Source organism: Salvia miltiorrhiza, chromosome 1, assembly GCF_028751815.1.
Source record: "Salvia miltiorrhiza cultivar Shanhuang (shh) chromosome 1, IMPLAD_Smil_shh, whole genome shotgun sequence".
Classification (NCBI taxonomy): Eukaryota; Viridiplantae; Streptophyta; class Magnoliopsida; order Lamiales; family Lamiaceae; genus Salvia; species Salvia miltiorrhiza.
The window spans coordinates 74,851,243-74,868,911 of NC_080387.1; the positions used below are offsets into that span (position 1 = coordinate 74,851,243).

Here is a 17,669-nt window from a genome sequence, read left to right on the forward strand (position 1 = left end):
CTTTATTTTTGTATATTAAATTAAAATATTTATCTTAAATTACAATATTTTTTAATTATATTTAAAAAATTTATATAATAATCAAATTAATATCAATTTTATATAGAGTGGATTTTGAAAATAGCCACTTTGAAATAGTAAACTTAAAAATTGTCCACTAAAATAAAAACATAAAAAAATGGCCACACTTACCATTTTACCCTTTAAACATCACCCCTTTAAAAAATCCCGCATTTCACAACCAGTGGAATTCACAACCAAACTTTTTTGGTTGTGAATTCAATTTGGTTGTGAATTCACAACCAGTCGAATTCACAACCAAAATTTTTTAGTTGTGAATTCACAACCGAAATTTAATTCACAACCAATTTTTTTTTAACTCCCCCTACCCCCCACCCCACCCCACCCCACCCCCCTCGAATTCACAACCAAATTGAATTCACAACCATAATTTTTTTGGATGTGAATTCACAACCAGTCAAATTCACAACCAAAATTTAATTCACAACCAATTTTTTTTTAACTCCCCCCTACCCCCCACCCCCCAGCCCCACCCCCCTCCCCCCCCAATTTTTTTTTTTTTTTTTTTTTTTTTTTTTTTTTTAACTCCTCCCCAGGAACAGTTAATTTTTATTTTTTTTACCTGCCCCCACCCCACCCCCCACCCTCCAACCCACCCCCAATTTTTATTTTAACTCCTTCCGAAGGGCATTAATTTTTTTTTTTTTTGGCTTGGAGGTGGGTGGTCGGGGGGGTTGGCAGGGGGCAGTTAAAAAAAAAATTGGCTTGAGGGTAGGTGGGGTGGGGGTCGGGGGTGGCTGGGCAGAGGCACTTAAAAAAAAAAAAAAAAAAATTGGCTTGGGGGTGGGTGGATGGGGGTGGGGTGGGGTGGGGTGGGGGTCGGGGGTGGCTGGGCAGAGGCACTTCAAAAAAAAAAAAAATGGCTTGGGGGTGGGTGGGTGGGTGGGGGTGGGGGTGAGGTGGGGGGTGGGGGGTCGGGGGTGGCTGGGCAGGGAGGGCATGTGGAATTTTTTTTTTTTTTTATTGAGTGGCTAAATTTTTAAATTTTAATATTAAGGGTAATTTTGTACTTTTACACAAAAAATGGCCAATTTTTTAATTTTTTATCCAATAGGCCAAAATTTCAATTTACTATATAAAACTGACTAAATCTATATATTAACTCTTTTATATATAATAAAATATAAAATATTTTTCGTGCGTTGCACTGGTGCAAATGGTAGTAAGTTTAAAATGTTAGAAGAAAATTCTCAATTTCACACTTTAGTCAAGAACATATATCATCAATTTCAAAATCAAATTGCTTTCTAAATTTTTTTATAATTATTTCAATTTTTGTCCCTTTCTCTTTAAATATCGCTTTCTCTGGTCAGCCTTATTCCGAAATTTCATCCCATTATCATATCATCATTCCCAATAAGTTCTAGCTCGCCTTCAACAATACATTCATCGATACATTTATCGTCATGTCTCAGGTAAAAAAGTTGAATTTTTCTATGGAAATCGTTGGAATTTCATGTGGTTTATGGTGACCCATGTGCTAATTCGTCTCTGATTTCAACTGAATATGTTGAATTTTCGGAGGTTTTGGGAGAATTTTGAGCTGGGGTTTGGATTTTGGCTGGAAAATTAGGAAATTTATTACTTTATATTCGTGGACGAGGTTATGTGATGAAATCTGCTTTATTGATTGCATCTCTGTTTTTTAATTGCTGCATAACTTTGGTTTTTCCTTATGGAAGGAATTGTTTTAGCTTCTGATGTTGACTGAATTTAACTTCTACTAACAAAAGCAACAATATTTTTTAATCTTTTTTTGTTTTGTAATCTGTTTTTGTTAGTGTGTTATCAATATTTTACTAGCAATGATGTGGTTGTTTCTTGATTTCCAGTATTGGTGCAAATTAAGGTTCTATAAATATAAGAAAATTGAAGAGAAATTAATTGGGAAGGTAGGATTATTTTGAAATTATTGTTGCTTATAGGATTACGAAAAAATAAATTGGGGTTGAGGAACTTAATTTTTGAAGACTTATAAACTGTTGGAACTTATTTTTACAGCTTATAACTTGTTTAGATGCTTATTTTGCCGAACACTTCTCAAGAGCTTATAAGCTCAGCCAAACACCCCCTAAACTTATTGAGTTTGGTTTGCAAACGGTGATATTCAAGTTTTTGGATTGATGGATTATTAATATTTATTGATTGTGTATTGACTTTGTGTTGGATTGCAGACAGTTGAGCTTAAGGTTGCCATGTCATGTCAAGGCTGTGTCGGAGCGGTGAAGAGGGTTCTTGGAAAGACAGAAGGTTTGTCACATTATCCTCAATATCTATAATGATAACGCAGAGCTTGCTCATTTTACTTCGAGGAATTCATGTTTTTCGCAGTTTTATGGTTGCAAGACAGTATTAATCTCTTAGATCTTTATGTGTGAATATTTGATTTTGCTGGATTAGCTTTAACAATGGATGATTTGAATTAACTTGAAAAAAAATGCGTATTAAACGTGGTGACTGCATTGGGCTTCTTTGTCTTGAGTTTAAAGTGTGATTCTTTGTTGGTGGTGGTTTTCAGTTAGCCACTCAGTATCAATTGAGACACTAAAAATCTTTAGTAGGATTGTTTCGTTTCTAGCAGCTTGTGGTTCATAGCTTCGTTTCATGGTAGTCGGACTGGTTTTTCTAAGTTCTACAAATAGATTAGCAGCATGATTAATGCCTCCGACTGAGAGGAGGTTTGATCGATTGAAAAGCCAAGATTCGTCATTCTTAAGAATAAGTCAATAAACCTTGTTTATTCACTGGTTATCCGTTCCATTTGCTGAGTTGGTGTTATACTTTTGTTTAGGCATTCTCTCCGATCATTATGATTCTTTGCTTTAATTCGAATATAGATGGCTTATGTCGTCATTTTTGACGTTCCAATTAAACTACCTCCAACAAGCTTAGGCCCTTCTAATGTCAGGATTGTGGTTATCCACTGCTCTCATTTCCGATTACTCGTTTAATATTTAACTTCACTCATATCCGTCTTAAAGCCCGAAGTGATCAGTTTTATGAGTTTTTAGCTTTTACTTCTTTGTGTTCTGTTGGAAATATAACTATAACGAGCTTATACGCATGCTACAAGGAGGAAACCGTGTCTTATAGAATGTAGTAATGATCAAAACAGCTTCTAGCTAGATGTTTTACGAATGTTTGTGAGCGTTAATAACAATTATTGCGCGAAAACAGAGCAACTATTATTGTTATTTATGATCTTTACCACATTAATGGGGCGTTTACTTTGGGTGATAGATTAGATGGATAATATTTATATAGGTCTCGCGTCGCTAATCCACCATATAGGTGTATGGATTGGACAATTTGAGCTTTTCTGATCGTCTAATAATTCACATGTATGGTTAATATTGTTAATTCGACTGTGATCGACCAATGAATCGTGATTAACGGAGGAATCAACTTGTTATGACTTGGAGCAGGTGTGGAGTCATTCGACATTGATCTGGAGAAGCAGAAGGTGACCGTGAAGAGCAACATCCCGCCCGAAACAGTTCTTCAGGCCGTGTCGAAGACTGGGAAGGCAACCTCGTTTTGGGAGGCGGGCGAGGCGGGAGCGAAGTCCGCATAGGCGATTCCGTGGTGTTGCAAGAGTACTTGGACATCATGGAAATAATGTGTTGGTGAGGATATATGTAAGTCATAAGTAGTAGCTTCTTGCAAGCATATTATACCTATCTTGAAATACCTTCATTTTCTTGTCTTTAAAGATAAATTTATGTCTTTGATTTTTAAATGATGTAAGGGAAGTGGATGGCTGGAGATATGGCTTATTTGGGAATGTGATGAAATTGAATAAATTTATTTGGAAGTATTGCATATGAAGTAAATGTTCATAGATTGTGAGATATGCATTTTGAGACATTATGATTTTGTGATTCTATTATATGATTGTATAACATTATGATTTTGGGCATAATTTTTATGCAATTATAACATAAGAAAAGGTAATTCTAACATAAATAAATGTATTTTAAATCAATCAAATAAATTCTATATATGTAGCGTAGAAATGGCAAATAGGGCAGGGCATCTTGGGCCGGCCCACTAGGACGAAATGGGTTGGCCCAACATGCTTGAACATTATTTTGGGCTGTATATATTTCTGTTTAGTCTAGTGAACAACCAATCCAATCATTCAATGTAATAAATCAAAATTAAACTCCTATTATTCAATGTTTCAAAATTTTGTAATAAATCAAAATTATTTTTCGTCTTTTTTTCATTAATTTCAGTTTCATATATTTTAGTTTAATTTTATAACTATTAACTAGAGTTTATTATATCCAATTAGGGAATATAATAACTTTGTCATTTAATTTAATTTTAGTAATTAATACTCCCTCCGTCCACCAATTCGTGTCCCAATTTATCATTTTGATCCGTCCACCAATTCGTGTCTTACTTATTTTTAATATTTATTTCCTTAACAAATAAATTAATTTTTCTTAAAAGTCCTGCCCCTTTCTCCACTCAACAAATAAATAATACATTTTTTTCTTAAAATCAGTGCTTCTTCCCCTAAGACACGAATTGGTGGACCGAGGGAGTATTCATCATTATGATTGATAAATCTAAAGTTGAGACAGATATAATTTTTTTAATTCGAATTGAGTATAATTCATAAAATTATAATAAATTGTATTTTTATAAAAAAATATTATTTAAATTATAAATATAATAGTGTGACTTAAAAACTCACCTACGCAACAACTCTACCGCTATGTTACAGTCACCAAAAATTAAATACTCGCTGATGAGTAGAAACCACACTATCACATGTCATTGCCTCGCCTCATTCGATCAGCCACTGAGAAAAAATCGATCTTCAATGGCAAAGCAATTCATGCTCGGGTCATCGTGTCCGGGTCGGGCCCAGATGTCCAAAGCAGCAACCATTTGCTCACGATGTACGCGAAACTCGGCTACATCGATTACGCCCAGAAACTGTTCGACGTAATGCCTGCGAGAAACCTCGTCACTTGGACTTCACTTATTTCCGCTTATTCCCAAATGGGGCTCTCGGAAAAGGCCTTAGATTGCTTCAGAGAAATGGTTCTTGAAGATGGGATCGCTCCAAATGATTACACTTATGTTGCAGCTATCTCGGCTTGTGCTCAAGTAAGGGCGTTGAGGAGTGGAAAAGAGATACATTCGAGGATTTGTAGAATGGAGGAAAATGTTAATAGCTTTGTGAATAATAGCTTGGTTAACTTCTATGGTAAATGCGGGTCGTTGAAGCCGGCTAGATTAGTGTTTGAGACCATTTCTGAGCCAAATGCTGTTAGCTGTGTGTCTCTAATCACTAGCTACACGCAGAGTGGGGAGAATGAGGAGGGATTGAGGATCTTCTTGAGGTCATTGAGGATTGGGGTGAAGATTAACGAGTTTTCGTATGTGAGCATATTACACGCTTGTGCTGCATTGCAGATTTTGGATGTTGGGAAGCAAATCCAAGCAATGGCTGTGAAATCTGGTGTTAGGATGGATCAATTTGTCGTCACGTGCTTGGTTAACTTCTATGCAAAATGTGGCGATTTGGAGCTGGCGAGGAGGGCGCTGAGGGAGGCAGAGAAGCCGAGTATGACAGCTTGGACCGCGTTGATTGGGGGATGTGTGCATCTTGGTAGAAGCAGAGAGGCTATTGGTCTTTTCCACGAGATGCTTTGGGCTGGCCTGAAACCGAGTGAGCAGACATTTGCATCCGTGCTTGGAGCCTTTAGTAGGGATGGGGAAGCCAAAGGCGGGATGCAGCTCCACTCCTTGATCGTGAAGTTGGGAGTCAAGTCGTTTACTTTTGTCTCCAACGCGCTGCTGGATTTCTACGCGAAGATTGGCTGCTTAGATGAGTCCTTCAAGGCCTTCTCTGAGATGGATGTGTGCGACAATGTTAGTTGGAACGCTTTACTAGCTGGCTGTGTCGACTCTGGTTGCTACGAGGTAGCAACCAGAGTCATCCGTAGCATGCTGTTGGAGGGGCACGAGCCGGATATCTACACGTATTCAACTCTTCTGCGCGTCTGTGGCAGCCTCCCTGCAGCCGAGTGGGGGAAGCAAGCTCACTGCCGCGTGATCAAGCCTAGGCTAGACGCCAACGTGGTGGTTGGGAGCGCTCTAGTGGACATGTACGCCAAGTGTGGGCGAGTGCACGATGCAAGGAGAGTTTTCGACACACTCCCAAGAAAGAATCTTGTTTCGTGGAACGCCATGATTGGAGGCTATGCTCAGCATGGATACGCCAGAGAAGCATTGGAAATCTTTGGTGCTATGCTGAGGAATGGAGTGAAACCGAACGACATCACATACCTCGGAGTGCTGTCTTCGTGTGGGCAGGCCGGAGCAGTGGAGGAAGCATTGCATCACTTTGGAGCAATGGCTTCGGAGTTTGGCATCACACCGAGGGCTGATCACTTGGCCTGCGTGGTCGGGCTGTTGGCACGAAAGGGGCAGACGAGAGAGGCTTGTGATTTCGTGAGGAGCTTTGGTGGGGCTGTGAATAAGGTGGTGTGGAGAAGCCTTCTATCTGGCTGTGTGATTAACAGAGATTTGGAGATGGCGAGATATGCTGCTGAGAAAATTTTATGCATTGATCCAAAAGATGCATCGGCTCATGTGATGCTGTCGAATGCGTATGCCGATTCGGATATGTGGAGCGAAGCATCGGAGATGAGGAGATTGATGGAGGAGAAGACGGTGAAGAAGGAAGCTGGTTATAGCTGGACTTAGTTGGAGAAGAGAAGACTTGAGCAGTTAAAGAATATGGGGTAATAGCTTTATAATACATGAATTTTTATACATTTTTTATTTTTTCACATGAACTTAAAATCATATACGATCTTTCATTTCTTTCTGATTTTGTAATTGATGAACATTTTCCACGAATGAAAATTGAGGTAGAAATTGGAAATGTCTACGTAGCTTAAACGACAAATTCTTCCTAAATGACGTAGTGAACATTAGTTAAATTCCACTGCAATAATACAAAAATGTATTAACGAATCATTCGTCGAAAATGTTCATCAGGTGTAAAAGTTCATGTATTTTAGCGCAATTTTTTATATCTTTAACTATCACATTGGCTTCTAGCAGAAACAGAACACAATCCAATCCTTTCAATTTATATGCAAAGCTTAACTTAATACATATATTTCATATGCCAAACTCATAGTTGACTAAAATTGATTCTAACTAACAAAACAATAAAAAAAAAGTTTAGCCAAACAAAGTCAATAACTAACTAACTAACTAACCAACCAACTATAACTGACTAACAGAATCTTCCCCCCCTTTTTTTATCCATTTCTTTACTCTTTAGGGAGCATCCAACAGCCAAACTCACTAATCCTATAAAACATTTTCAACTCGACTACATATATGATCTCATCGTATTAAAATTTCAAATTGATTATTATTATTAGGGTTAATAGCCGGAATATACACGAACTTTCACCGGATTTGCATATTGCACATGACCTTTAAAAATAGCCCCAGAATACATGACCTTTTGATTTAGTTGCAATTTGCACCCGGCGAAAATTCTAACCACTCTTATATTTGACCGGCGATGACGTGGACACTATTTTAAACTACATGGCATTACGCGTGGCATTTATTACACAGTCGCAAGCCACGCGTTCAAAACGATGTCGTTTTGATAGGGAGAAAAAATAAAAAAATAAAGAAAAATATTTTGGACCACACGTCCCTTTCTCTCTCTCTACAATCCCGATTCAACCACCCTCGCTCTCCCCATCCAGAATCAGAAAACCCCTGGCTCCGCCGCCGGCCGAGAGGATTGTTGGAGCGAAGGCGCCACCGTCGTCCTAATCGAGGCCTGGGGCGAGAGCCGAGAGGTACCTGGAGCTCACACGTCCTTGACAATTCAATTCAAACCTAATGATGACACCAAAACAAAACAACAATTATGCATAACAACAAAGATTACTGTCCTTTAATCACATACTAATCCACTCAGCTTAATCCTCATCAAAATCCAAAATAATTTACAATTCCCAAATTCAGGATACAACCCAATAATAAAACGACTGAAGCTATAAACACATGGTGTATCACCTTTCCGACTCTGTTATATCCTCATTCCTCATACCAATATCTGAAAATTAATAGATAAATATAAGGTGTGAGCATATATAAATATTTGAAGGATAATCAAGCAACATAAGAAATCCTCATTCATGGACTAACTAATAAGAAAAACAAAGGTAGCAATGTAAAACACTTTGACAGAGAATCTTTTACTCTCTCCGTCCCACTATAAGTGGCTCAAAACTTTTCGGCACGGGAATTAAGGAGAAGGTGTAAATTGGTTAAAAGTGGTGGGACCTACACTTTTTTAAGGGTTGATTTTTTCCATTTATGGAAATAGGCCACTTATAGTGGGACGGAGGGAGTATATAGCAACAAAATTTAAATTAAAGTATAGTTTGAGCATAAATAGAATTTAAAATCCCATAATTAAGTTGAAATGTGTATTAAGACTAGGACATGAATTGATGAGCAGTTGCAATACTAACCTTTTAAACTTGATAGCAATGGGTTTCTCGTCAAAAGAAGAAGAGGCAGTAACTTCAATGGAAGCATATGTTCTCAGTTGTAATTGCTTGGCACAAGTCAAAGCTATAGGATTGCAGTTCACTAATTCAATCGATCTGAGTGAAATTTTCGACGGCCAGTGGATCTCTTCTAGTTTGTAGCAATGTTTCATGCTTAGGTAGGTAAGATCAGGGAAGCTTCCAAATTCCGGTTTCCATTGCACCAAATCACTGTCTTCAATTAGAAGAAACCCGAGTTTCATAAAACTTCCCTCCTGCGCTTCCCACTTTGAACCCCGGATGATAGAGGTAAGATGATTGAAATAGAAATACTCTTGAATAATATGAAGAACTCCTCTCACGAGGCCACTACAGCGAGGTGCTGTCCCTAATTCTCTTAATCTCTGAATACCGTCCAGAAAATACTAATCTAACTTAAATAAGAAAACCCTAAAAGCCCATGCTGGAACACAGCCCATGCACTTAAGCCCAAACTGACTTTAATTAAACTAAAAGCCCGTGCTGGAACACAGCCCAAGCACTTAAGCCCAAACTAACTTTAAATAAAATATAACGAAAGACTGAATAACTCAAAACTAATAATTAACCACATTACGCGCTCCACGCGTATAAACTCTCCACGCAGGCTTCAAACTCTCACTATCAATTGCCTCATCCGCCGAAACAGCCTTGTCCTCAAGGCTGAAAGTAGGAAATTGACCGCGCACATCAGATACATCCAACCACGTCGTCTCGTCATTGCCAAAACCACGCCATTTCACCAACACTTGATCCACGGAAACGCCATCCCGAGGCACAGAACGACGCTGCAGCACTGCCTCTGGCTCATAGGGTGGATCAACGGATAATAAATCGTCTGGTAAGGAGGGAATAACCTGGACATCGCCCACAGCCTTCTTCAATAGCGACACATGAAAAACCGGATGCACACGAGAATTTGGAGGAAGCTTGAGACGGTACGCCACAGCACCAATACGAGCCTCAATCTCAAATGGCCCAAAGAAACGTGGTGCCAACTTTCGATTCCGAGCCACAAATAAAGTGGACTGCCGGTAAGGCCTGAACTTAAGAAACACCAAGTCTCCCACAGCAAACTCCACATCCCGACGGTGTTTGTTGGCCTCTCGAACCATACGTTGCTGAGCTCTTTCCAAATGAAATCGCAATTGTGACAAAATCTCATCCCGAGAACGAAGAGACTCAGCTAAAGCCTGTACACGTATCTCCCATGGCAAGAAACTCACGATACGGGGCGGTGGCTTTCCGTAAACAACTTCGAAAGGAGTGGTACCCGCCGCCGTGTGGAACCCAGTATTATAGCAAAATTCAGCCCAAGAGAGCCACTTACTCCAAAACTTTGGTTGCTCTGAAGAAAAACAACGCAGATAGGTTTCAAGACAACGATTCAACACTTCCGTTTGTCCGTCGGTCTCGGGATGATATGCTGAGCTCATGCGCAAAGTGGTGCCAGAGCTTCGGAACAACTCCCGCCAGAAAGAGCTGAGGAAAATAGGATCTCGATCCGAAACGATCGAACGAGGAATACCGTGGAGACGTACCACCTCCTTAACAAAAATTTCCGCAACTGACTTGGCAGTGAATGGATGACGTAAGGATATAAAATGGCCATATTTAGAGAATCGATCCACCACCACGAACACATAGTCAACGCCCCCAGATCGAGGTAGCCCACTGATGAAATCCAAACTTATATCCTCCCATACAGCCGAAGGAATAGGCAGAGGTTGTAACATACCAGCTGGGGATTTTGTTTCGGATTTGTTACGCTGACATACCTCACAGCCCGCCACAAACTTAGTGACACACTGCATCATGCCGGGCCAGAACACATTAGAGGCTAGACGACGATAGGTGCGATATGCTCCCGAATGACCAGCGGTGGGAGTGGAATGGAATTCTCGGAGGAGTTTCGGAATCCAATCTGAAGTCGCTGGAATTACAAGGCGTCCCTTATAAAATAGTGTTCCGTGCGACAGAGCATAATGCTTGGGTGCTGACTCGCCGTCCCGCAATGCTGCAATAATAATGCCCAAACTCGGGTCTTTCTTGATCTCGTCCTGCAACTTCGCCCAATCCATCCAGTTAGGAAGAGTTATGGCAGATAATTCCCCTTCCTTGCCATTATCTCCTTCCTCATCACGACGGGACAATGCATCCGCCGCTCGGTTCAGCCCACCTTCTTTGTACACAATCGTGAAGTCGTAGCCAAGCAACTTCGCTGCCCAATTTTGTTGAGCCGGTGTGGTGAGAGCTTGAGAAAGAAGATGGCGCAAGGATCTTTGGTCTATCCTCACCGTAAAACGACGACCAAGTAGATACGGTCGCCAATGTTGAACTGCTAAGACCAAAGCCATCAACTCTTTCTCATAGGCAGATTTTGACAATGACCGCCCCTTTAATCCTTTACTAAAGTAAGCAATCGGTCGGCTGTTCTGCATAAGTACCGCCCCTATTCCTCGTCCCGACGCGTCACACTCCACAACAAACTCCTTTGAGAAATCAGGCGTATTGAGGACAGGGGCTGATGTGAGCGCTTGTTTAAGCTCAGTAAATGCTATAGCCGCTTCAGGGTTCCAACACCATCGAGTTTGAGCTTCCTTTTTAAGTAAGTCCGTCAGTGGGGCGGCAATCTTGCCGTAGTTTGAAATAAACCGGCGGTAATACCCTGTTAAGCCCAAAAATCCACGTAACCCGCGAGCCGTGGTGGGCGTTGGCCACTGAAGTACAGCAGAAATCTTTGCGGGATCCATCCGAACTCCTGTACTCGACACTACATGCCCCAAATATTCCACCTCTTGTCTGCCTAACACGCATTTCTTAGGATTAATCACCAGCTCCTGATATTTTAAAATATGAAATACCACATCAAGATGTTGTAGGTGATCTGCCCAGGTATGACTGTAGACGAGGATGTCGTAAAAAAAAACCAAAACAAATTTTCGGAGATGTGGTCGAAATATGTCGTTCATCAATCCTTGAAAAGTGGCTGGTGCGTTGGTGAGACCGAACGGCATCACCAAGAATTCATAATGACCCGAATGCGTCCGAAAGGCTGTCTTGGGGATATCCTCACTAGCTACCCGAATCTGGTGGTACCCGGCTCGAAGATCCAATTTAGAAAACCATTGTGCCCCATGTAACTCGTCCAATAACTCTTGAATAACAGGGATCGGATACTTATCAGCTACCGTGAGTTTATTAAGTTCTCGATAGTCCACACAGAAACGCCACGATCCATCTTTCTTTCGAACTAACAACACCGGGCTAGAATACGGGCTAGTACTAGGCTGTATAATACCTGCAGCAAGCATCTCTGCGACAAGGCGCTCCATCTCATCTTTTTGAATATGATTATATCGGTACGGGCGTACTGATACGGGTTGTGTGCCAGGTTGCAACTCAATACGGTGGTCTTGTGCTCGTGACGGTGGCAGTCCGGTCGGCGGACTGGAGACTGTTGGAAATGATGAAATGATAGCGGACAGATCTGCCCGCTTTGCATCTGACAAACCCTCAGATATTCCGAATTGGTCTAATACTGATCCCCCCGACATCGACCACAACCACCAACACATGTCCCCTTTTTCCAAAGACTACAGTTGTCGCCGTTCACAGACTCGGCGAGATAATGAAGGATCCCCCAATAGTTTCTGTTGTCGTCCATGCAAGGTGAATTGCAACGACATTTTAGCCCAATTAGCCTTAACCTCGCCTAAGGTGGCGAGCCAAGAAACTCCCAATATGATATCCACGCTGCTCAAAGGAAACACATAACACGATATAGGATATAGTTCAGAATTCAAGACAAGGGGAAAATCCTTACAGATCCCGCTAGCATTTACTCGTGAGCCGTCACCCAGAATAACAGAAAATGCGGATGCCTTTTGCACCGGCCAATTTAGCTCCTGTACAGTTTTCTCAGAGATGAAGCAGTGAGTGGCTCCACTATCGACCATCAGCACTAGTCGGCGACCCTCGACCTCACCCACCAATTTCATTGTTTGCGGACCGTCGAAACCAAAAGTGGTAAGTACAGAAAGTTGCATATCGGCCGATTCAGCCGCCTCTACCTCCGGTGTTGGGTTCTCGAGTACAAGGGAGTCGTCGAGAGGTTCGTCTGATTCCTCTCCAATCAAGACATTCAAAGTTTTGGGCGGACAACGATGCGTTGGGCTATATCTCTGCCCGCACCGAAAACATGTGCCAGCTGCACGGTGTTTCTGGTATTCAGTCTCCGACATCTGCCTAAAGTTTCACGGGTTTTTTGGAGTAGAGGAAACCGGTGAGCCAATCGACGAAGTACTTGTCGGCGCATATGGTCTGGCTATCGCGCTCAAGGGCGGGCGCGGGCTGTATACTGGCCGGGAGAAGTTACTCGAAGTAGGAATTGGACGCGAAGAAGCCGAGACAAACGGGGTAGCATGATCCAATTTTCGAGCAGTTTGTATAGCCGCTGAATAATCCTTAATGACTGTATCCTGTATCTGTGCGCGCAATTCTCTCTTCAGCCCGCTTAGGAAAAATCCCATATAATGGATATCTGAGAAGTCTGGAATCTGGGAAACTCGATTTTCGAAGGCTGCTATGTAATCCTCCAATGAGCCCGTTTGCTTGACCGAGGCTAAGGACTCGTAGATATTCAAAATTGATTCGTCGCCAAAACGAATCAACAATTCCTCTGTAAATGTTGGCCAATCAATTTAAGGAATTCTCCGCCTCAACAATTGATACCATGACATCGCTGGGCCCGCCATCGCGATCATGGCAAGTTTCAACTTCTGATTTTCGGGTGTCTCATGAACCAGAAAATATTGCTCCACTCGTGCTAGCCATGCTCGAGCGTCGGGGCCATCAAAACTGGGTAGATCCATCTTCTGCACTGGTGTCGCTGACGGTGGTGTGTTTCGCGTCGAGTCATGGCTCATATCGCCAGAGTCACCCTTGAAAGACCCATCGATGGATGGCTTTGCCAATATGGCGTCCATCTTGGTCATCAGCACTTTTTGATCCGATGCCGCTGCGTCTTGTTTTGCTTCCAATATGTGAAGCGCGCCACTCAACTCTTCAACCACCTTCTCTATCTGATCCAGACGAGATTCTGCGCTGCGGGTTGACACCACCATCTTTCAATTCCACGCTCACCGCACCAAATTGATAGAGGTAAGATGATTGAAATAGAAATACTCTTGAATAATATGAAGAACTCCTCTCACGAGGCCACTACAGCGAGGTGTTGTCCCTAATTCTCTTAATCTCTAAATACCGTCCAGAAAATACTAATCTAACTTAAATAAGAAAACCCTAAAAGCCCATGCTGGAACACAGCCCATGCACTTAAGCCCAAACTGACTTTAATTAAACTAAAAGCCCGTGCTGGAACACAGCCCAAGCACTTAAGCCCAAACTAACTTTAAATGAAATATAACGAAAGACTGAATAACTCAAAACTAATAATTAACCACATTACGCGCTCCACGCGTATAAACTCTCCACGCAGGCTTCAAACTCTCACTATCACCGGAAGGCGTAGGCTCGCAATTTGAGCACTTCAAGAAATGGCAAAGAGCCAATCACATCCATGTATTCCCAAGAACAACCCATGCCACTCAAATGTAACTTTTTCAATCCGGATGGCAACATAAATGGACTAGGAAAAACATAATCGTACTTGACCACATGATTTATGATGCTACATTGTAGTGTCTCCAAACTTCCAAGTGTTGAAATACAACCAAAGCAACTTAAAAGGTCACTATGGTCATCATAGGGCGCCATCTCGATCCGAACTCCTAATTTCCTTATACAAGGAACTTTTTTGGAGAGTTCCAAGATAGTATAAATGCTGGTATTCACACCTACAAATGTTAAGAGGTTTTTCAAAGAAGCGGAATGACATGGAGCTACAAGGCTCTTCCCCAATATCTCAATATGCTCTAAATCTTGCATATCCCATATTTGTATTGGTACATAAGATGGAGCTATACAACTTGTAATGTTGTTATGTGGATGGATAATCAAGACTCGAAGGTTGAAAAGTTTGGATATGGTTGTAGGGATGTTTCCATTGCAAGTTAGAGCAAGGTACTTTAGTAGGACTAGTGTAAGAATTTCTGTTGGGAAAGTGTACAAACGTAGATTAAGAGCATCTAGTTTCCCAAGCAACTTGAAATCGTCACCTATTGAGATTGGATATTGGTGGTATGGATCAAAGTAAAGAAGAGAACGTGTAGAGGATGGACAATTCAATCTCACAGAGTTGCAGAAGTCTTTGATGCCAAATAAAATGTTATTTTCGAGACACAAGCAACGCTGACCTTTCACAATATCTACTGAGCCATCAACAAGCTTCTTTAAGACATGATAAAACTTATTCTTCCGAGCCTCTCGTCTACACACATACCGCCAAGAAGAATGAAGGCGACAAGTTTTATACTTGCGATTATTAATCCTCCACCAAACCCTGTAAATGGCACTCCTTTCGTACAAAGCAAGATTCCTATTCGTACAAAGCTCGTGCACACATTTCCAGACAAAATCCTCCAAAGATTGCTTTGTGTTTGTGTTGTGAAACCAGCCCTCATTAGCCAACATATTAATGATCTTGGAGATGGGGATGTCATAATCTAGAGGGAAGACTCCTATATACAGAAAAGGCATTTTAAGATATTGAGGTAAGTAGTCGTAACTTGGGAAAAGTACCTTTGATATCTCATTATATGCATCCGTGAAGACTGAATTCCGCATCTCTGCTACATCTTCCCAGTATTTTGGGTTTGTATTACGAGTTTTTGATAGGATATCAGCCACCGTGACTATCATGAGAGGAAGACCTTCACAATTCTTGGCAATATTTTGATAGCGGCTTTGTCAAGTTGAAAAGGGCAATCCTTTTCACCAAACACCTTCTCGCATAGTAGCTCCTTACTTTCTTCTTCGTTCAAAAACCGCACCACTATTGTAGAAGTAGGATAAATCATTGAGAATGTTATGCTTCGGTTTCGAGTAGTAACCAAGATCTGAATTGATCTATCAAATATGTTTTGTAAGGAACTTGTCAAGCAATCCAATATCTGTGTCTCCCACACATCATCGAGCACAATGAGGCATTTCTTTCCCTTCAATCTTTCTTCCAAGTAGGCACCTAATTCGTCATCTCCTTGTGTGATTCCTCGTGACACGTCATCGAATTGGGATTTTCTGCCTACCGTGACCCAGGCGCGATGCTCAAAAAGGCTCACGATATCTGGATCTTCAAAAATTGCCTCAGCAAGAGCAGTCTTCCCAACGCCTGCAGTTCCAACAAGTGCGGTGTAATTTTTCATGTCATAACTTTGCAAAAGATTCCTTTTGAGTTTTTGGAATTGATCCGATAATCCAATCATCTTTGACTTGGTCCCACTTCTTGAGGAAACAATAGATTGGTCTTCATCGTCTTCAGGCATATTGCCTACTTCATAAATGTATTCCTCCTCCATATCCTTGAGCCTCTTCATCAAGGAACAAACATCATCTTCTTTAGTCCCCTTGGGATGGCCTAGTGGTTAGGGTGGTTGCCTGTTGTCCAAGAGGTCACAGGTTCGAGTACTCTCGGCCACAATAACCACTAGGTGGGGTGTGTGTGTGATTTGTATTATTTATAATGTAATTTCATCAAAAAAAAAAAAACATCATCTTCTAGGCAGTGCAGATCAATGGTGAATCTCTTACCCCCAACATCATCTTCTAGGCTTCTGGAATGTGAAGCCTCAGATTCATTCATGATTCTTGGTGTGTTAAATTTTCTTCCTTTGTGTTTGTGCACAACCAGTTTTCTTCTTCTTGATGTTGTGGTTTTGTGGTGTGGAGGAGGGCTTTGAAATATAAACTGTGGCTGTGGCTGTGGATGTGAGAGAAGGGATTCCGTGGCAGGAACATGATGTTGATCAATGGAGAATCTCATTCTCTCACCCCCAATCTGTGGTTGTGAGGGAAGGGATTCCAATAAGCCGTGGAATTCCCATACTCTCTCTTTCATTCCTTCATCTTCTACTTGTGAAACAATCTGTTGGTAGAGAAGGGATTCCATTAAGTCCTCGAATTCCCATATCAACTCTTTGATTCTTCCATCCAAAGCATTCACCTTCTTCCTGCTCTTGCTTGTCCTTGTGCTGTCCAGTTTTTTCAGAATATCCTGCAATGGATTCAACTCCCCATAGGCGAGTTGTAAGATACGTGGAGAGGGATCAACGAGGCTAAAATGAGAAGAATGGAGAATGTAATCAATTGTATTCCTCAGAGAATTCACTGCACCATATGCCGTCATTCCTCTCTGGTTGTGGAGGTGGCGGTGGCGGTGGCGGTGGGAGGAATGAAGATGAATGCCTGCAAAAATTAGAATAAATTAAATCATAGCTGCTCAATTAGTATTAGATTCTTGAAAATAATGAAAATGGACATACTATGAAGAATTAAGGTCGGTTTTGGAGTGAGCAACAAGAAGAGTAGATGAAAGCAGAACTTCTCTTCTCCTCTCTTAGCTTCTTGTCTTGATTTTCAATTGCAAGAAATCACTTCAATCAATCTTGCAGCCATTGGCATTTGCAGATTTTGGTGGAAATCACATAATTTGGTAGTTAATTGATTTTTGTAGATGGTGATGAAATGGGGAATTTCAATATTGGTCCACGTGCAATTTTCTTGTTTCCTTTGCGTGTGATTGTGGTGTCTCATTTCAAGATATTTTTGTAGATGATTGGAAATTTGGAATGAGAAGAGCCACACAACTGAAAGTCATTCTGCCCTTCACTTAATATTTTATTATGGTGTTTCTATAATAATAATAATAATAATAATAATAATAATGGACTGCCTGCTAATTCTTTGAAACTAGTAAATTTTATGCATACTCGTCGTCCAAGTATTCGTCAGCAACGAAGCCAACGAGCTCTTCAAGCTTTGGAAGGAGAGCGAGCAGCCGCTGCAAAAGCGTGACAGCAGCAGCGGCTTCCCGAG

At 41.2% G+C, this 17,669-nt stretch overlaps 3 protein-coding genes across 3 annotated transcripts; 2 read left to right on the forward strand and 1 right to left on the reverse strand.

The window, feature by feature from the left end:
• The first annotated feature begins 1,249 nt into the window (after nt 1-1,249).
• LOC131006185 (copper transport protein ATX1-like) lies at nt 1,250-3,909 on the forward strand. The gene is made up of 3 exons (XM_057933366.1): nt 1,250-1,496; nt 2,256-2,331; nt 3,507-3,909. The coding sequence occupies exons 1-3, from the start codon at nt 1,488-1,490 to the stop codon at nt 3,653-3,655; spliced, it is 234 nt and encodes a 77-aa protein (XP_057789349.1). The 5' UTR covers nt 1,250-1,487; the 3' UTR covers nt 3,656-3,909.
• A 398-nt stretch (nt 3,910-4,307) lies between these two features.
• LOC131006184 (pentatricopeptide repeat-containing protein At4g39530-like) lies at nt 4,308-6,984 on the forward strand. Its single transcript, XM_057933365.1, has one exon. It carries the CDS (start codon nt 4,864-4,866, stop codon nt 6,808-6,810), a length of 1,947 nt encoding a protein of 648 aa, XP_057789348.1. The 5' UTR covers nt 4,308-4,863; the 3' UTR covers nt 6,811-6,984.
• Nucleotides 6,985-14,192: 7,208 nt separating this feature from the next.
• LOC131013219 (probable disease resistance protein RXW24L) lies at nt 14,193-15,422 on the reverse strand. Its single transcript, XM_057941297.1, has one exon. The coding sequence runs from the start codon at nt 15,420-15,422 to the stop codon at nt 14,193-14,195; it is 1,230 nt and encodes a 409-aa protein (XP_057797280.1).
• Nucleotides 15,423-17,669: the final 2,247 nt, after the last annotated feature.